Source organism: Geotrypetes seraphini, chromosome 15, assembly GCF_902459505.1.
Source record: "Geotrypetes seraphini chromosome 15, aGeoSer1.1, whole genome shotgun sequence".
Lineage (NCBI taxonomy): Eukaryota > Metazoa > Chordata > Amphibia > Gymnophiona > Dermophiidae > Geotrypetes > Geotrypetes seraphini.
The window spans coordinates 29,132,527-29,153,932 of record NC_047098.1 but is presented as its reverse complement, the minus strand read 5'-3'; the positions used below and the strand labels follow the sequence as shown (position 1 = coordinate 29,153,932).

General features: G+C 40.8%; 1 protein-coding gene across 3 annotated transcripts in view; it reads left to right on the top strand.

Annotated features, from left to right (window-relative positions):
* The window catches only part of PRPF8 (pre-mRNA processing factor 8), a 117,661-nt gene extending 108,224 nt beyond the window's left edge, over window positions 1–9,437 (top strand). For all 3 annotated transcript variants that reach the window (XM_033921365.1, XM_033921363.1, XM_033921364.1), the window contains exons 35-43: window positions 303–416; window positions 2,758–2,931; window positions 3,724–3,917; window positions 4,435–4,674; window positions 4,977–5,118; window positions 5,313–5,453; window positions 5,541–5,680; window positions 8,117–8,319; window positions 8,653–9,437. In XM_033921365.1, coding sequence (XP_033777256.1) covers window positions 303–416; window positions 2,758–2,931; window positions 3,724–3,917; window positions 4,435–4,674; window positions 4,977–5,118; window positions 5,313–5,453; window positions 5,541–5,680; window positions 8,117–8,319; window positions 8,653–8,807 — 1,503 coding nt within the window. In that variant the 3' untranslated portion in view covers window positions 8,808–9,437. The remainder of the gene's footprint in view (window positions 1–302; window positions 417–2,757; window positions 2,932–3,723; window positions 3,918–4,434; window positions 4,675–4,976; window positions 5,119–5,312; window positions 5,454–5,540; window positions 5,681–8,116; window positions 8,320–8,652) is intronic.
* Window positions 9,438–21,406: the final 11,969 nt, after the last annotated feature.

The window sequence follows — 21,406 nt, the reverse complement described above, 5'->3', positions numbered from 1 at the left end:
TGTCTGTCTTGGGTGATTTTTATATCAATATGGTATCTTTGACAAACAAAAGTAAATGAGGTAAATGATGAAGGTGGTTCTTGATTAATGTTGGAATTGGTGGAAAACATAGGACTCTTGATAACTGATCTCTAGTACAGAGAAGGTAATTTGCTTAAAAACAGGTTGCTGCCATTGTCAGGCAGTCATAGTTAAAACTTTTATATAAAAGATTTTATACCTGGTTTTCACCTGGTTTGATACCTGGTTTGATGTTAGCTGTGTGCATTGATAAGAGAATTATCACCTTTTATTTCTTCTAGCTGGCAAAATGGAAAACAGCTGAGGAAGTGGCAGCTCTTATTCGCTCCCTGCCAGTGGAGGAACAACCCAAGCAAATCATTGTTACACGGAAGGGTATGTTGGACCCACTTGAGGTAAGAAGAGAAGCTACAGTGCCGTGTGTGTCAAAACAGCCTCTTGAATTAAGCTAGATAGGCTTAACCTAGTATTTATGTTAGAGGGCAAGTTTCAGACCAGTTTCCACAGGTAAAAAAGGGCTTTCCATAGCATCTCTCTAGAATGTTACATCCCCACCCCCTCCCTTTTTTTTTTTTTTTTTATAACTCATATTTTTTTTTTTTTAAAGATGTAATTATCAAACCCCCCTATCCCTTTTACCCCCACATTCATGTTTGTCTATGTAAAATGTCTTTTAATGTTCACTCTCCCCCCTTCTATAAGTATTATTTTAATCTTTTATTCTATATTAGCACTGTAAACCAGCTAGATACTTGTTGATGGTCGGTATATATATATTTTTTTTTCCCCAATTCTTTATTCATTTTTCCAACTTACATTAAGTACACAATATTACATCAGGTAAAATTTGTATACAACACTTGAATTTCTTTCTTATATCATCTTAAATACATAAATTTATACCCTTTCCACCCATCCTACCCACAAATAATTTAATCAAAAATAGCATATAAATATTATATTCTTATCTATTAATTAAATCTTTATTAGAGCTTTATACCATCCCCATCCCCATAAATATAAATGTACTTTCAGTAGAAAATGTCTAATCATTGCAATAATTTGTCAATGATCCCCAAATCTTTTTAAAATTATTATAATACCCTTTTTGTAAGGCAATTGTTCTTTCCATTTTGTAAATGTGGCATGAATTCCACCAGAATGTATAATTAAGATTACTGTAATTTTTCCAATTTTTGGTGATATGTTATATGGCGACTCCTGTCATAATCAATAAAAGATTATTATTGTTTGATGAAATTTGACTTTTTGTTCTCATTGTCATACCGAACATAATTGTATCATATGATAATGCTACATGGTTTTCTAGTAAACAATTAATTTGAGACCAAATTGATTGCCAAAAGGCCATGATATAGGGACAATAGAATATTAAATGATCTAAAGTCCCTGCTTCCAGATTACAATGCCAGCATCTATTAGACTTAGAGCTATCTAACTTTTGTAAACTAACTGGGGTCCATAATAACCAAGTTTGTCTCATAGATGCGGACATCGTACATCTCATCCTCCAAGACCAAATTCGTGGCCATTGAGACGCAGTAATTTTATGCTTGATCTCAATGCTCCAAATGTCCCTAAGTCCAGTTTTAGGCTTTTTATTTACAAATCCATTTATCAATTTATACCACTGTGCGACCTGGTGCCCCAGAAAGTCCATCTGAAAGCATAAAAATTCTAAACTATATTACGTATTAAGATTTTTCCATTCAGGTTTGGTCGGTATATTAAAAATAATAAAACTTGAAATAATAAAACATGGGTATTACACACTCCTACCAGCTGATGAAGACTGAGAACCACTCAGCTTCAACTTAACCTATAAGTGGGCTGTGCTTTCCCCTGGAAGCCGGTCTGTTCTCAGTTTCAGCAGATGGTAGATGTGGTCAGCCTGAGCAGTCTCCCTGAGGTCTTGGTTCCTTCCTGAGGGTAAGAATTCTGTATTGATTTTTGTTTCATGGAAAAGTTAAGAACTCCTTCTCTCCTTTGTTTTATTGGCTGCTGGACTGGAACTGAGGCCCACAGGGGTCTCTCAAGTCCCAGGAGCGTCATACCACAAAAAGGCAGAATATGAAATCATGACCCTTTTTCCCTTTATTTGGGGCTGGGGTTTGAAAATGTACCCTTAACATTTTTCAAGTAAAACAAAGTATTCATACAAAAGGAGAGGCAGATGTGCGCAAATACTTTTTTTTCATAATTGTAATTTGTATTGTGAGGGAAGGGAGGGTTTTAAATTTTAGTAACAATTGTTATACATATTATGTAATACATACATTTTCAGATATTATTGTACATGAATTTAGAACGATATATTGTATTTACAGTGATACATGAAGGAAAATCAAGTGTATATTTTATGAGATCGTATAATTTTCTATGATACACTTGTTGTAGTATGAAAAATGAATTAAAAAAATTTAAAACATAAGCAAGCGTGAAAGTGAAAATACATATGTACTGTCACTTTGTACATTTTCAAACCCACAGACTTTGCAGATATTTTTAAATTGTGTCTTTTACAAATCAAATATAATGCATAAATATGTGGACTATTTAAAAATTGTTCTCTTGAGGAATGTAGTTGATTCAAAAAGTTAAAAGTTGACAGTTTTGTTTCCAGTTCCTTTAAGAGCCTTTTGATGGAGCCTGAAAAAAATGGTGAACTGAGCAAGAGAAGGTCCTAAATTATTGCCTTTTTTAAATATATTCTAGGTGCATTTACTGGATTTTCCTAACATTGTGATCAAAGGGTCAGAGCTCCAGCTACCCTTTCAGGCCTGCCTGAAAGTGGAGAAGTTTGGAGACTTGATCCTGAAGGCCACAGAGCCACAGATGGTGCTTTTCAACCTTTATGATGACTGGCTAAAAACCATCTCCTCCTACACGGTAATACCTGAAACTTTTAGTTATTCTTCTTTACCTCCTCAGTTGTCTTGTTTATAGCCACTGATTCAGTGCATACTGTGATCTGTGACAAATTAGAACGAGAGGTTGTATGTGCTTGAGAAGATTGTAGGAAACTCAGGGTGTGATGGTGAGGATTAATATATAGTATCTACAGATAAATCCCTGTGTGGTATTCATTTTAAAAGCAGAGCATTCTCTATTTTAAGCAGAGGAATGCACAAAGATTATTTTAGACTTTGATTGATGTCTTGGGGTTTTTGGTCATATTGAGAATTAACATATACACATTTATTAGATATTTTCAATACTTAGATTTTCTTGGCTTTTTCTGTCCAGTCTTCAAATTCCTCCTCACCCAGTTCATTGATCCCCCCACCCAGTTCATTGATCTCTTGCTGTCTTAGAGCTTAGTTTCTCTTAGGAATCGTGTCTCTAAATGGGTTTATTTTATGCATACCATAACAGAAATGAACCCCACTCCAAAGCCATGGTATGTTGAATATGATCTCAATTTCTTCCAGATTTACTGCTAATGCTCTTTTTAAAACTTGCATTATAGCAAAGAAACTTCTAGAATTCATAGGGTGTTGTCTCACAAGACATTAGGACCTTCCATTGAATCACACTACAAAGTTTCCAAGGTCACTTCTTTATCCAGGACTATCATACAATAGGATTTACTGTTATCACCCAGTGATCTTTTACTGACTTGTCTTTTGCACACTCTGCTGATCCCATGTTGAGCTGACTTCTACTGTTTCCCACAATCAGGCATTCTCACGTCTTATACTGATTTTGCGAGCCTTGCACGTGAACAATGACCGTGCCAAAGTTATACTAAAGCCAGATAAAACCACCATCACAGAGCCTCATCACATCTGGCCCACGCTGACAGATGAAGAGTGGATTAAAGTAGAAGTGCAACTAAAAGATTTAATCCTGGCAGATTATGGCAAGAAAAACAAGTAAGAGATTCCCAAATCTTATTTAGTGTCATGTAGGGGAAGAGAGTACTTCTGGGGCTCCAGAATGGAAGCAGGTACATATGTCTGATTTTATGCAGGCACTTCATGCAAGTGAAAATTATACATGCATTCTGTCTTTCCACAAGCTATTAGGCCCCATCAATTGTATCTATGATTATATGTATATATAGAAATTCAACAGGTTTCAGCTAGCAAATGTATGTAATTTCACTGACTTAACATGTTTCAGTTTGTCTTTCCTGCCATTTTTAGCTTTTAATAATTATTTCTTAAAGCAATGTTTGTTTGTTTTTTATCAGGCTTGATGCCATCATGTCTTGTTTGGAGTTGGTAGATTTTCTAATACAGAGAGAGAGATGCTGATTGACTTGGTGTTCAATCTCTTCCTAATTTGTAATCCTGAGTGTTTTGACTCTAGGAAGTGTTGGGTAGACAGCTGTATACCTGCTTTTTCTTTTAACCTTGGTTTATCACTACTTCTGGTTTTGTCTTTTAGTGTGAATGTGGCTTCTCTTACACAGTCTGAGATCAGGGACATTATCCTGGGGATGGAGATCTCTGCCCCTTCACAGCAGAGACAGCAGATAGCGGAGATTGAGAAGCAAACAAAAGAGCAGTCACAGCTCACTGCCACACAGACTCGAACGGTCAACAAACATGGGGATGAGATCATCACCTCGACTACCAGCAACTATGAGACCCAAACCTTCTCCTCTAAGACAGAGTGGCGAGTCAGGTACTGAAGTAACAGCTGTAGTAGAAGGGTTCTGTGCTAGAGGAAAAGAAAGTCTATCCTATGTTAGTTAATTGCCAGGTTCCACAGTCTCTTTAACTGCAGCGTGAAGATTAATTGTGCACTGTCTATGTAGACTTGCTACCCAGCATTTAGCATATATGCTACTCCTTAGTTACTTGTGTCAGACAAGTGTTTTGTTGAATAGTTAGTGCCTTTATTATAGATGTTTGCAGTTGCCCTGTTAGCGCCATAACTGTGCATTTTGTTTTTGCTTTGGTTTGATTGTGTCTGTCTATTTACAGAGCGATTTCAGCTGCCAATCTTCATCTACGTACAAATCACATCTATGTCTCTTCTGATGACATCAAAGAAACAGGCTACACTTACATCCTACCTAAAAATGTGCTGAAAAAGTTCATCTGCATCTCAGATTTGCGAGCACAGGTCATTATTTGCATGGCTTATTTTCAATGGCTGCAGACTGGGGAGGTTTTTTTTTCTTGCTCAATTTTGTATGAAATGGCTTTTCTTTTGGTTGTCTCAGCTGGCCCTGTTTTTGTGGAAGGCTGTTGTAATGGCCATGGGATATAGGGGAGTTTGTTGTGAGTGTTGCTTAATGGTTTTTTTTTGTGCTGTAGATTGCAGGATACTTGTATGGTATAAGCCCCCCAGACAACCCCCAGGTGAAGGAAATTCGATGCATTGTCATGGTGCCACAGTGGGGAACACATCAGACTGTGCACCTTCCAGGTCAGCTACCACAGCACGAATACCTCAAGGTGAGTGATACATTCTGTTACTGCTAGTAGCTTTTCCCCAGCAGTTTGAAGACCCTCACATTGTATTAAGCTACCTTTCTCCTTTAGGAAATGGAACCTCTTGGATGGATTCACACCCAGCCAAATGAGTCACCACAGCTTTCACCTCAGGATGTTACCACACATGCCAAAGTAATGGCAGACAACCCATCATGGGATGGAGAAAAGACCATAATCATCACGTGCAGGTAAGTTTAGGAAGAGGGGTTGCACATCTGCTTCATTTGCAGATGTGAGAGATTTTGAACTGAGGGTGTCACGTAATTGGACTTAAGTATTTGTCTTAGCTGACTCTCCATAATACTCTGGCATATTCACTTCTAAACACCTAAGGATTAAAAGGGACAATCTGCAGTTTGATTAAATTTAAACTTAACTGAACTAGTATAGCTGCAAAGTTCCCTTACAGGGCAGAGCTCTTAATTCTGTATTTCCATTTTTGGTCCGAGTCGTTTTGACTCTGTTACTGGCCTGGTGGAAGCACTCTATTGGTTTCCATTTGCTTATAGGGCGCTTTGTAAATTGTTAATGTCGGTTTTTAAACTACAGTGGTACCTTGGATTACGAGCATAATCCGTTCCAGGAGCATGCTCGTAATCCAAAATGCTCGTTTATCAAAGCGAGTTTCCCCATAGGAAATAATGGAAACTCGCTTTGATGCGTTCCCCCCCCCCCCCTGAGAACCGGCATTGCTCCCCTCAAAGGCCCCCCCCCCCCCCGCGATCAGGAACACCCCCCCTGCGATCCGGCAACCCCCCCTGCCTCAAACCGGCACCTCCCCGCCACGATCCGAACCCCTCTCCCCCCCCCCCGACACGATTGGGCACCCCCCGCCACGATCCGACCCCCCTGCCACGATTGGGCACCTCCCCGACAAGATCCGACATCCCCCCCGACACTTCTTACCCTCATCTGGGCACTCTTGAAAATCGGCCTCCTCCTCTGCTGGGCCTTGAGCATCTGAGCATGCTCAAGGCCTGCGAGTTCACGGTCACGTTCAGAACGTGAACTCGCGCCCAGCAGAGGAGAAGGCCGATTTTCAAGAGTGCCCAGATGAGGGTAAGAAGCGGCAGGGGGTGCCCAATTGTGTCGGGGGGGGGGGTCGGATCATGCGGGGGGGTGCCCAGTCGTGTCGGGGGGGTGTGCTCGGATCGTGGCGGGGGGGGGGGTGCCGGATTGCGGGGGGGGGGGGGGGGTGTGCTCGTAAATCGAGCCATGCTTGGTTTCCGAGGCACCGATTTTGCAAATGTTTTGCTCATCTTGCAAAACACTCGCAAACCGGTGCACTCGTAAACCAAGGTACCACTGTATAGTGTAATTCCATTCCTGCATATTTTTTGAAGGTATTGTGGTGTATGTGCCTAACCGTGTGTTGAGGTCAAATATATCGCAACATGCCTTTGTTAAGTTGGTTGCATTAGTCTGTCACTGCTAAGGCGTCACTCATATTAGGTCCTGTTAAATGGAATAAATTGCCCTTGAGATTATACTTGCTCCAGGATCTTGGTAGTTTTAAGAAACGGATTAAGGCATTTTTGTTTGCTCAGGCATATTTTGGGATCTAGTTAGTGCCATGATATGGAGAGGGCTGATGAAGGATTTATTTAGGTGTAATTATTTTCTCTCTTTATTTTATTGATTGTCTTAATAAGTACAAGGGGGCACTCGGAGAAATTAAAAGGGGGCAGGTTTAGAACAAACGCTAGGAAGTTCTTATTTACCCAGAGGGTGGTGGACACATGGAACGCGCTTCCGGAGGCCGTGATAGGCCAGAGCACGTTACAGGGCTTCAAAGAGGGTTTGGATAGGTTCCTAGAGGATAAGGGGATTGAGGGATACAGATAGGAGTTGAGGTAGGTTATAGGAATAGTCAGGGACCACTGCACAGGTGATAGACCTGAAGGGCCACCGTGGGAGCGGACCGCTGGGTGGGATGGACCTCTGGTCTGACCCAGCGGAGGCAACTTCTTATGTTCTTATGTTTTTAATGTTACCTGCCTAATTAATGACCGGGATATAAATGTTAGAATAAATAAATAACCTTCCCCCACCATATTCACACAAACCCCAACTGTCCCCCTTTTGCATAAGTCAGACACACTGAGACAATCCATAAACATGCTGTGCATGTTTCCCTCTTTTTTTTTTTTTTTTTTTCATTATTTTGGGTGTACAGCATCCTAAGCTTTCCTATATAGCTGCATAAGTTTCTGATGTGCAGTTTTGAAATTATGTAAGTTTGCATTAGTGTGTGTCTAGCCTCTAGTAATTCTAACAGTTTTCACCCTTGCGTCTTTTCCCAGACAGAAAGCTTTTTGAGAGGCTCAGTGAGCTGTTGCCATTACTGCTGTGTGGGGATATAGAGGGGAAAATGAGCTAGTATGTGCTGATGAATATAATTTATGCATTGTTTTTTTCATGATTTGAATATTACAAACATACTGTAAAAAATCATGTGCTCTGAGGAAGCATGTGGGACCTCTAGGCTCAAAATAATGGAAGTTCACTAGATAAGGAATATTCTATCTGCTATTGTGATATGCATAGCAAGTGAGAAAGTCCATAATGCAGTCCATAATTTTGAACACTTAACTGCTGTCTGTACTGATTGATCTCCTCTTCAGTTTTACCCCAGGCTCTTGTACACTGACAGCTTACAAACTGACACCCAGTGGATATGAATGGGGTCGACAGAATACAGATAAAGGCAACAATCCTAAAGGATATCTACCATCTCACTATGAGCGAGTCCAAATGCTGTTGTCTGACAGATTCCTGGGATTCTTCATGGTACCAGGCCAGGGGTCTTGGAACTACAACTTCATGGGTAAATCTTTTGTTGCAGTCATTCAGCTTCCTGTGCTGCTGCCAATCAAGCTGGGGAGTACTCCATAAGAGCAGACACCAGTCACACACTTGTAGATGAAAGCCTGGGATGCAAGTTCATAGTCTGTGTAAACTACTTTGTCTCTGTGTATCTAACTGTAACAGGATAATACCCTTGTTCCTCAATTTATGCAGACCAGAAATTTACTGCAAGGTAGTGCATAAAGCATAGTGCATTTCTCTTCCAGACAGGATTGCAATGTAAATTCAAAGTATGCTGCTGGGCTGACAGTGTTAGGATAATATCACTCAGGAGTGTCCTCTTTTATTTCAGGGGTTCGGCATGACCCTAACATGAAGTATGAGCTGCATCTGGCAAATCCCAAGGAGTTTTATCATGAAGTTCATCGGCCTTCACATTTCTTGAATTTTGCCTTGCTGCAGGAAGGCGAGGTCTATTCTGCTGATCGTGAGGATTTGTATGCATAGAATTGTCCTATGGACACTGAGCAGAATTTATTAACAGAGTCCTGTCTTCTCACAATCCTTATTCTGGTCCTGTATATACACTAGCATTTTATATTGTTTTGACCAGCCAGCTTCTTATTGTTCCTTTTCGGCTTCCACTCATCAGAACTGGGGTGGCATCAAGCTATACTGGCCACAAATTCTTCCCCTGTTTTGTATCCTTTCCCCAACTTAGCCAGCCCAGTCATTACAGCAGTAGTCCTTGCCGGGGGGGGGGCTATGCACCAAAGCTCTTTCAGAACACTGCAAACATGGACCCTCTGTCTGTCTATTAGGTGTTAAGGCAGTTCTCATAACCACAAGGGAGAAAGACTGCACATCATCTGCAGCCCTGACCAGCCTAATGAGCACAATCCTGGCAAAGGAACTGCAAACCCATATCTGTACAGCATTGCAAAGCACTATAACTGAGACATTTGACTGGCCATTTTATTTTGGTTATTGTTTGTGTTTAAAATGTTTGCTATGAACTTAGAGAAGTTGCTAATGTATTTGTGAATTTTTTGTATTGAAAATTTAATCTTAATGATTAAAAAATGTGCTGTTTAGTTCAAGATATTGTTTCAATAAATTTTTTTAAATGGGAAAGTTCATGTTGTGTTTGCCACCTTGTTTGATCAGTAGCTTTTTCCTCCTGATCTGAGCTTCCAGCTCCAACAGAATTGTTCTGTCCTGGGATGGAATGGTGCTGTTATCTAAAACAAAGGAAAATTAAAGCTTACCTGTAATTTTCTTTCTTTGAGTTGATCTGGTTCAGTTGCATGGTTTTATGTTTCCAAGTTTATTTAGGTTTTGATATACTGCTCATTACATGACTGAGCAATGTACAATTAAAAAAGGGAGGGTAAAAATAAATTACATAAAAGGACTAAATTGTACAATATATATATAGGGCTCCTTTTATCAAACCGCGCTAGCGGGGTTAGCGCGCGTGACTTTTAATCATGCGCTAACCCTCGCGCTGGCCAAAAAACTACCGCCTGCTTAAGGCAGGCGTTAGCGGCCGGCGGTTTAACTCGCGCTATTATGTGCGTTATGCTAGCACGGCTTGATAAAAGGAGCCCATATTGATACATAAAGGAAGATAGTATAGGAGCTGGGTAAGAACTGCAATGTCATGATAGGAAAGAAGATGAAGGGAAATTACATGAGGATAAGGATAAGAAAAGGTTCATAGTTAGATCTGTGATCTACAATCAAGCTACAGAACTGGTTAGATCTTAAGATGGCTTAATGTATCTAATCATAGGTATCATTAAATAAGGAAGTTTTAAGATTGGACTCAAATTTTGTTAATTTAATTTATTAACATTTTTCTATACCGCTTAAGAACTAAACGGTTCTAAATGTTTCCTGTCGTAAGTATGACGGAAGAGCTTTCCAGAGTGTGGGATTGTTATTGAGAATATAGTCTTGCGCATAGTATCGTATATTATTTGTCTTGGAGGGGGAACAACTTTCCCCTCATACATTTGTAATTCGCTGAATGTCCAGCCTTCTTTCAATGTGAACCACCTAGAAGTCGTCTGCTATGGCGGTATAGAAAAAAAAGAATAAATAAAGTTATTATTAAAAGGTTTTGTTGACTAGACCTGGAGAGTTATTTTGCTTAATTTTGAAGGTGAGAAGTAAAACTTTTGGTAACAAATGAGCCTTATACAGTAGAGGGGTAACATGATCGCATGCTCTCCTGCCAGCAGATGAAAAAGCGATGACATCACTCTATATAGGGTCCTGTGCTGTTCAGAGCGAGCCAGAATTTTTGTAAAACTAAAAAAAAAAACACTTTAAAAAATATGTTTTTATTGAATTATAATAAAGAGAATACAAAGCATAATAATACAAGCTAAAGGAATAGACCTCAAAATATCTCAATAGTATAATCAGATTAAGCAACCCCCACCCCACCCCAAAACAGACATATCCAAGCAAACCAATAATAATAGCAGGAAACCTTGCAATAAAGTTAGTTTTGTTAACTTGGGAAGAAGAGTTGAGCTGTATATTTGCTATGGGGAAATGGCAGCTAATGTGTTCCAAAGTTGTTTGAGCTTCATGTGTTCTAGTACTAAGAAAATTTGAATAAAGTGCTAACAAGATGATACTGTACACCTGTAAGATTGAAAGCTAAGGTGGGAGTCACGTGATGATGCGACGCTAAGTGGAGGCTCCCTGCCTAAGCTCCGACCTTCCCACGCCTACTTTTGTGCTTTATTGCCGATTAAAATTACTCGAAAGCTCCATAAAACTATTAGGGCAGTTTTTGCGTGCTAGTGGGGTGATCTGAGACTCTCTTCTCTAAAGCGTGGTTGCAATATGCCAGTTAAAATGCCTCGACTGACCAAGGCACTGAAACCACACGGAGCAGGCAATATGGCGTCTGCGCCTTCTACCCCCACCAAAAGTGCTTCTGCAGGATGACGCAGTGAAAGAACTCACCAAAAATATATCTGCGGCGATGTCGTTTGTCCAAATTACAAGCTACAGTCGAGTGGCACAGGCAGCGACTACATACGGCTGAGGTTAGGATCGCCAACCACGAGGACTATGGAGGTGCAGATGCCAGCCCTGGAGACTCAATGCTCTACAATGCATGCACGCCTTGAGGATCAAGAAAACCAGGACAGAAGAAACAATATCCTTATCGTGGGGCTGACAGAATCAATTAAAGAAGAAGAACTGTGGGCCCTTGTGGAAAAGTGGATCCCGGAAGCTGTTGGCTTTTTGCCTGCAGACATGCAAGTCCTGGCAGAGCACATTCACCGCTTGGGCCCTTGTAGAGAGGGCAGTGGGCGACCACGTCCTGTTATAGCCAGGATCCTAAATTTTGCCAACAAAACCCAATTGATGTCGCTATACCGCAAGAAGGGTTCACTGGATTACCATGGCGCCAGGGTACTTTTGTTTAACGACTACTCTGCTGAAGTGGCGGCACAATTTAGCGCCCTACTGCTCAGAGCTTCGGAACCGGGGATTGAAGTTTGTGATTCAGTTCCCTGCCCAGGTGTGTATCCTGGATGTTGGGGATCCAAAGTTGTGTGACAACCTGAAGGACCTTAAAGAATATATCTAGTTGATCAGTGTGGATGTACTGTTGTCCTACCAGCTGTGATTTCATTCCATCTGCCTGGTGATGACTCTCTGCATTTGGTGAAGCCTGGGGATCTGGTCCTCTGCTGATCCCTATAGGTTTGGACTTTGCTGCACGACAGGTACTTTCCTGCCCTCCATAGATGCTTGGCTCATGGGCCTTTGGCATGCAGTTGGCTGCCCTGAACTGGAGAGTTCCTTTCTCTATTCATATCTGTTTCTGCTTTTGCACGGGAGGAAGGATTCTTCCCTTGCTCCTTATTTCCTTATGGTCAGTCTAGCACTGTTGTTCCTTACTGTGGTGTGACCTTCCCTGTGCCTGGACTACTGTTTTGCCATATTTTGTGTTTTATTTTTAATGCTGTTGCATTTGCCATTATGTTCTGTGTTTGCTTCTTTGAGGACTTTTGAGCCGGGCCTTCTTTGGTAGGGGGAGTGGGTAATTCTTTCAGTTTACCTTTTGGGTGGGGGAGGTTCAGGAGTGGACTCTGTTCTATTTTATGAGAAGGTTGGGTGATGGGGTGGGGGGAGAATGCTTGGGGATTGGAGGAGTGTGTGGGAGGTTGTATGGTGTTTGTGGTGTGGAGTTGTGGCACGTTGGGCTATGAGTGGGGGGTTTGCAGGGGGAGACCAAGCTTGTGGGGGGAGGGGGTGCTTGAGGGCTTGGGGAATGAGTGACTGGGTTCAGGTTGCTGGTCCTAGGGGGTCTAGCTTGGAAGCCTTCGGGGGCTGTTTAGTGTATTGGTATCTTTGGTCAGTTCCTTACATGGCAATGGCTGATTTCACCTATATTACCTTAGATGTGGCTGATATTAATTCCCCTGTAAAGAGGAAAAAGGTCTTGTCTTTCCTGAAGAAGGAGAAAGTCTCAGTGGCCTTCCTGCAGGAAACCCACCTCACTATGTCTGAACATCAAAAACTGGTCCGAGTTTGGGTGGGGGATATTGCCTACTCTTCCTATTCCTCTAAACAGAGAGGGGTTGCCATTCTCATTCATAAAGATGTTGTAGCGGTCTATCACAAGGTCATTAGGGACCCACAGGGTCGTTATGTGATTTGGGCAGGCACTTTCCATGATTGCCCAGTGGTTTTCTGCAATTTGTATGCCCCTAATATCTACTTACATTCCTTCTTTTCCAGGGTACTGGCTCACTTGGTGGCTCTGTCTAATTACAAACTAATTGTGGGAGGAGATTTTAATGTTACCAGTGATCCCTCCATTGACTGTAAACCGGCCAGGGTGGTAAAGCGGGACAATGAACGGATAGGGGTGAATATTTTGATGGGAGAGTTGGACCTCTTGGATGTGTGGCGCGTCTGTCATCCGGGGGAGGTGGGATTTTACATTTTTTTCTGGGGTGCACCATAGCTACTCCCGTTTGGATTATTTGCTTTTGCCCTCCCAGTCAATAGGTCGGGTGGTGCTCGCTCATATCCTGGATGTTCCTTTTAGTCACCACGCAGCAGTTGCTTTCACGCTGCAGGGGCAGGAGGCTGTCCGCTGAAATATTGTGGCGACTTAACCTTACTTTGTATTTGGATACAGCTTTTTACACGTACTTAAATGAGGGCTCTGGTGGCGTTGAGAGAGGGCAGGTGCAGAGCGGGTGATGATCTGCTGGCCAGCTTAGACACAGAAAAAGCATTTGATAAGATTACCTGGCCTTATTATTTAGGATTGTGCAACAGTTTGGTATTGTCGGTTCGTTTCACCAGTAGATTGTTAATTTATATACGGCTCCCACAGCACAGCTACTTATTAAAAGGAGGTGTGCTGTCTCTTTCCCGCTGCAACGGGGCACGCACCAGGTTTGCCCCCTGTCGCCACTCTTGTTCATTTTATCGTTGGAACCTCTGGCCATTAAGATCAGGGCTTCTTCGGATATTACTGGAATCCGTGTGGGTCAGGAGGAATGTAAGATTATTATGTTCACTGACGATATGCTGCTCTTTGTGAGTAATGCTCGGGTGTCAATCCTGTTCTGATTAACATGATTGACGTTTATGGGACTTTTTCCGGTCTTAGTATTAGTTACGGCAAATTGGAAGCCATGCCGGTAACCTCCTCGTGTGCTTCACGTCAGCAGTCCGGCTTTCCTTTTTGATGGGCGACAGGGGAACTTAAATATCTGGGGATTTTTCTTAGTGCAGACTAGCGGTGTGTGTATCGACGTAACATCTCAACTGGCACAGCTTCGGGACTATTGTCTTCAGTGGGGTGACTTGCCTTTGTCGCTCTTGGGCAGGGTGGCCCTTATGAAAATGGTTTTGCTACCCAAAATTCTTTATCCACTGCAGATGCTTCCCCTCTGGCTCAAGGGCACAGATTAACAGGCTTATAAATCTTTCACTGGCTCCTTTATTTGGCACAACCGTCGCACCCGTATCGGCTTTTGGAAGCTTACCCAAAGCGGGGGGGGTTGGCTCTCCCAGACAATGTGGCAGCCTTGTTGAGGTGGGTTCATGCACTCATTCGCTCTTTGCCCCTGCAGGCTTGCTGGATTCCTGGGTGACCCCGCATAGGGCTTTGGCTTGCTTGGTTCTTCCACAGTGGAGCAGACCTAGGGCAGGGATAAATTTGGTTTGGTTGGCCCCTTTATGGCAGGCTTTACTTCGGTGGTGGCATAGGGTTAGTGGAGGCCAGGAGAACTGGGCTTTTCAGCAGATCTGCGGTAAACCCTCCTGGTGTGGGGAGGTTTGGTATGGCTCAGTGCTTGGGCCATGTTGGCTTTTCTGACAACGCCTCTACTATTTTCCCTTTTTATGCTCTCAAGCATACCTGGTCACTCCCAAGTATATCGTTTTTCGGTTACTTACAGTTGAGACATTATTATATGGGAAAACATAGGCAGAGCCCTCAGGAATCCCAGTTTCTGAAGGTGGACCAACTTTTTCTTTCCCTCCCCTTGCTCTCAACTCGTTCTCTATCTTGTTTGGGTTGTCCAGAGAAGAGCGCCCGGACCCTCAGTTGCTTACCTTGGCCTCTAAATGGTCCCAAGAGTTGGGGGAGCTTTGAACCAAAATTGTGAGAAAAACACACAGGCCTTGTTTTTGGTTTTTCTTTTCTCCTCTTTGAATCTTGGTTCTAACTCTTAACTATTTCTCTTTATAATTAGTTGCTGATAATAAATAAGACTACCTTAGGTTTTCTGACTTTACATCCCTTTCAGTTCTCACTTGTTCTTTTGAGATAAGATACTATAAATCTGTGTTATAGCGGCAGGATACTGGGTCCCAAATCGGGCCTCATTCTGCAAGTTTCTCAACATTTGGTTTCACACCAAGTGGGTTCGTGGGCAGGGTAAAACTAGACATCTGGAACATAATAAGCTAGAAATCTTTAGTGCCCAAACTTCTCTGCTTACTTGTCACTATAGATAAGGCACTATAATAAGCCATTACTGTATTAGCTTGTGAGAGGCCCAGTTTAACTCCCTAAAAAAGTCACAGTATCTTATTTGTTTTGTTTGTGTGCCTTCCTGATAAGATGTATCACATGATGGGGTCATGGAAAAAGTGAGGGGTCACCTGGACAATAAGGTGATATGAATAGCTAAAAGTCAATCATTGCTTTCCAATTAGGACCAAGATTCAAAGAGAAGAAAAACCGAAAACAAGGAGACCAAATTTACATTTGTTGGCAATGACATAATCCAGATGAGCAAATGGGACATGAAAGACATGAGGGAAACATGAAAAAGATTAGGCAAAACAAAGAGGAGGTTTATCTGACCCTGAGGTCATTCAGCATAATCTAATAAACATGCAACAGAATGCTATAAAGACTGGATTCTGGATCCAGCAAATTGGACCCTGTTCCCATTCTGGTTTCAGAGGGTGTTTTACCCAACCAGGAAGACAGACTCCAAATATTCTCCCTGTCTGTTTCTGTATTAGTGTCTTTATAAAAGTGTATGTTATTTTGTGCTAGCTTTTCTTAGTGCTTTGTGTGGTAATTTGGGCTATAAGAATATTGTTTTAGTGTACAACTTTCTTTCTGTGAGTGTGTTTATAATCTGTCCTGAATAAACAAGATAAAGAGAAAAAAATGGATTCCTGTACAGAGGTTAATGAGTGGATCTGTGCTTTGGGTACTGTTGTGATTGTCTAGGAATAAGTGTTGGACACAAGACAGGTTTGGGGGGCTCCATTGTAGCCCCTAGATCTTGCTTGAGAACCAACAAGGTCTCATTGATGGAAGAGTAGGTTGCTGCACCTGAGTCTTGCAGCAGCCAAATGCTTTATAGCTGTTAATTGGAAAAGAACTATACTTCTTCAGAGGGAGATTGGAAAGACCACATACACATGTTAACCCAGATGGAATGCATTGTGGATAAAAGGAAGTGGCTTTATGAAAGACTGGACTAAAATCCAAGATCGATTGTCACAGTAAATGTGTTATATAGTATTAATAGTAGGGGAAGGGAAGGATTGGGTAGGTTTGCTGCTTGAGGAGTACCCTAAAGAAACTACAGGGTTGCTCCCTTTGAGTCTGAAATGAGAAGGGAGTGGGGGGAGGGGACTTGGGGAGAATGGCATTGGGGAGTTAATGTGGAAGGGGAAATAGTAACATAGTAAATGATGGTCCATCCAATCTGCCCTGTAATAACATGCATTACAGTTTCATGATTAAATTAAAATGTCTTTTTTCTTCTTTGTTATTTCTGGGCCATAGACCTTAGAAGTCAACCCAATACTGTCCTTAAATTCCAACTACTGGAGTTGCCGTTGAAGCTCCCAACAGTCTATCCAAACCATCTCCTTTGCTGGATTCGGACTATGAAAGTTTGTTCATTTATATTCTAATTAGCGATCCTCAGTGTTCATCCCATGTTTTTTTGAATTCCATCACAGTTTTCCTCTCCACTACCTCCCTCAGGAAGGCATTCCAAGCATCCACCACCCTCTCTGTGAAAAATAATTTCCTAACATTATTCTTAAGTCCTACCACCCCTCAACCTCAGTGTATGTCCTCTACTTTTACCAAGTTCCCTTCTCTGGCAAAGATTTGGTCCTATATTAATACCTTCCAAATATTTTTTTTATTTGATAATAATGCATAAGTATCCACTCATTAAAGAAATATGGATAAGTGATAATACAAAAAGAAACACAATTTATTATAATTCTATATCCTTCTTAGACCACTATTTCTCCAAAAGGGGGAGTGATGCCATAGAAAGAAAGTTCAACAAGGAAAAAAAGTGATCACCAAAAGCAATAACATTAATACAGCACTATAATCTAACTCTTGTCTACTTAAAAAAAAAATCAAGTCCTTAATGATCTTCTTTAAATCAATAAAGGCTTTCAATTGTTCTGGATTTAAAAAAAAATGTATTTCAAACCTCCCAGTGTTTACAAAAACACAAGGATAATTTTAAACTATGGGTTCCTTTTATAAAGGTGCGTTAGGACCTTAGCACGCGGAATAGCGCGCGCTAGCTGCTACTGCTTCCTCTTGAGCAGGCAGAAAAATCCAGTGTGTGTGCTAAAAACGCTAGCGCACCTTTGTAAAAGGAGCCCTAAATGATGCTCCAAGATTCAATATCTATTGTTTATAGGCAAGACATACCCTCCTATGTTCTTGTGTTATTTTAGTCATGTCAGGATAGATCCACACTCTGTCCATAGAAAAAGAGTCTTCAAATTGTGAAACTAAAGCCTCATTACATTATTAAAGTCCTGCTCAAAAACAAAAGAAACAATCAAAGTGGATCTTTATGCGGTCTCCGATTCAGAATGCTCTAATATTGCAGAAAGATTATTCATATCCAACCTAAACTAAACTAAACCTTAAGTTTATATACCACATCCTCTCCATAAAGATAGAGCTTGGCACGGTTTACAGGAACTTTAATATAAGGAAGGAAAAACATAAGAATTAGTGATTATAAAGAGGGTAGCGAGATTTATATTTTCTGTTGCTCTCCACAGGTTGTACCAATAACATATCTCTGTGATAAAACACCTTATTCAAAAGGGGAATCATTTCAGAAGAAAAACGCAAAACTTCAACCAGGTATTTTTTTAAACACATCAATAGGCAACATTCCTGGATCCATGGAAAAATTCAAAACCCTGAGATTTAATCTTCTATTATAATTCTCCATTTGCTCAATTTTTCTTCGTAGTTGTACTTGACCTTTTATTACTGGCGTTCTGAATTTTTGGAGATTTTGAACCAAATAAACCATCAAAAAGTATTTGGATCTTACTGGAAGATTCTTGCCTTCATACTGCCTGTAAACCTGAAGCTATCAACGTAGTGTACATTCAGGTACAATAGTTTTCTGTTCCTGGAGGGTTCACACTCTGTTTTGTACCTGTGGCAAGGGAGGGCTAAGTGGCTTGTCCAAGATTACAAGAAACTGCAGTGGGATTTGAGCTAGGGTCACCTGCTTCTTAGCCTGCTGCTCTAACCATTAGGCTACTCTTTGATCTCATTCCAGGGCCCATTCTATCCCGCGAGGAACACCCCTTCAGTTGGTCAACATGAGCAGGTAGTGCTGGAGAAATTGCAGATTGAACTGGGCCAGATCATAGGTCCATTTGCAGATTGCTCTTACTCAGACATGATTGTGTCATCCCTAGCTGTAGTTCCCAAGAAGCAGAAGTTCCCTTCTAGCTGATTCACAATTTCTCTTATCCAACGAGAGACAACCTCCTGTCAGAATTGTGCAGTCAGCTATGCCTCTTTCGACAGTGCTGTTAACTTGGCAAACCTAGTTGGCCTTTCGGTCATTGTCAGTGCATCTGGACAATTATCAAATGCCTGCTGATCAAATGCTCTATCTCCGGTTTAGAATTTGAAACATTCAGCTCTTTTGTGTACGGCGTGACAGCTTAAAGGTCAGGTAATGGCAACGTTGTCCATTATCAATTCTAGATGATTTTAAATTGGAAGATCTGGCAGGCATAAGGACATTAAATAAAAAATAAATGAAGAAGACACAAAATTTGTCCAAAAGCAAAAACTAATACAAAACAGAGGACAAAATGAAATCAAGTAATATTTAAATTACTAGACCTCAAATTACCCAAGGCATTACTAATTTTCGTGCCCTTACTGGGGTGGTAATTTCATCATCGGTCTTTTGGTAAAGTGACTTGTGCTGTGCAAAATTGTCTAAATATCAATTTTCAATAAACATAAATGTAATGCCTTGGGTAATTTGAGGTCTGGTAATTTAAATATGACTTGATTTAATTTTGTCCTCTGTTTTGTATTAGGCATAAGGACATTGCCATTTTTATTGAAGGAATTTTAATGTGTTGCTAGTGACTTTGGCATTCCCCTGGTAATGACACTGATATGAAAAATCCAGAAAGACTGATCTAAACAGTATTCACAAATTGCAATATTTACTCCTTACAAAAGTTAATGCTCAGAGACAAGGAGACCATGTAGGACAAACCCACATATAAGGTCTCACCATCCAATCACTGCAATAAACTTTTAAATTGTCCTGTATATTGCATATCTGATTTCATTTTCAATCAAAACTTTTAGTATCAAAAAATATATTAGTCACTGTTTTTTGTATATACACTTATCTAAAAAAATAGAGTAGGGCCCCCGACACTTCCTCGCCTCTCCTCTCCATGCATATTCCCCACTGGCAGCTCAGAGCCCGTCTGGAGGGCCTTCGTGCACGTGCGTGATATCATCGCATAGACATTCACACACTTCCGTCTGCCTTGAGCCATGGCCACTATGTTTAGTGTGCTGTGGCTCAACAAAGTTTGTGAGACACTGTGCTAGAGTTTTAAGTGAGAGACTTAGTAGAAAGCATGAGATCAGTTAGTAATGTGACACTACAGCAAATGCCATAGGCAGCGGAACGCTTTTTTGTTTGGGGGGGCCTGCAAGCTCCGCCCCAGACCCCACCTAATGTCCACCCCAGATCCCGCCCCATAACAGTACTAATTATACCATTTTTTCCATTCATTTTTCATATATTCACACAGTATAATCTTATTAACAATACATAATGGTTACCAGAACACCTAGCCTTGGTCACACATGCAGAACACAGATACCCCAATACAAGTACAGGACCACAAACTAAAAGTACTAATATATATAAATAAAACCCTAAGATATAAGACTCTGCATACAGTACAACCCCCCAGAGAAATAGAAACAAATGAATTTCTTCCTGAACAGTGCTAAATATAGACCGGGAGCTAATCAAGAAGCCGTGCGGCACCGAACAGGCACGCCAAAGCGCGCTCCTACTCCTTGCAGCTCAGTGACAGAAGAAAAGCTTTTCCGCGAGTGAAGACAGAGTCTGATGGGTTGGGAGGTATCCAGGAGCTTCAATGTACCTGGATACAGGTTCAGGAGAAGTTCCACAGGATGAAAATTCCTCTCCTAGGCAGTAAGAGAAGAGCTTCCTGTCCTGATATGTAAAAATTGGACACAAAACACTGAAGACTTTAAAGGTAAAATCTTCGAGATTTATTTTAATAAATACAAAGTAAATATGAAATTATAAAGTAGTTATGTGTTCAATTGGAAGGAATAAGAAATTCGCATTACATTCTCTTGTTCAAATTCCTTCAACGAAATATAGACAAAGCTATACATTTTATCCTTTCTCTGACATTAAAATACAATAGTCTGATGTGTAAACTTCCTAAACACGTATATCCTGTGGAGCCTAGTTCATTTACAAAAACGTATTTTTCCCCAAATAATTATCCAAGTTAACTTGATAATCTGAACTAAAGATAAATTTCCAATGTAAAAGATAGACCAGTATTTGCTCATCAAATCCAATAGATGTCAGTGTTACTCCTTTTCTCCATATAACAACTGACATTTGTAACCTGTCAAAATAATATATCATGTCAGTAAAAAAGCACTACTTCCTGATTTATAAAGACAGACTTCCCTGGCACTTCGTAATATATGTGTAACCTCTTAATTAACTTTTGTGTTTGTTAATCTATAAGAAACAGTGGTATTCATGAGGCATTCACATGAGTATGTATAAGTCTATATACAAAGACAGTTTTCCTGTTTCCTCTAGAACAGGGGTAGGGAACTCCGGTCCTTGAGAGCCGTATTCCAGTTGGATTTTCAGGATTTCCCCAATGAATATGCATGAGATCTATTTGCATGCACTGCTTTCAATGCATATTCATTGGGGAAATCCTGAAAACCCAACTGGAATACGGCTCTCAAGGACCGGAGTTCCCTTCCCCTGCTCTAGAATCTTTATCTTTAAATTCCATGACTATTTAAACAATGGTATATAAATTTACTTATGTCTTAAAAGTCACAAGTCAAACTAAACTTTTGAACTTCCTTAGCATTAGCTCAAATATAGAATCGGCAATTTAGACTTTTCAATCTTTTAATTACAATGCCTCAAAACTGTCTCTATAGATCTCTCATCTGAGTCCCCAAATTTTTAATAGACACCCTATTTTAATTCATTCACAAACTCAATTTTCTGTGA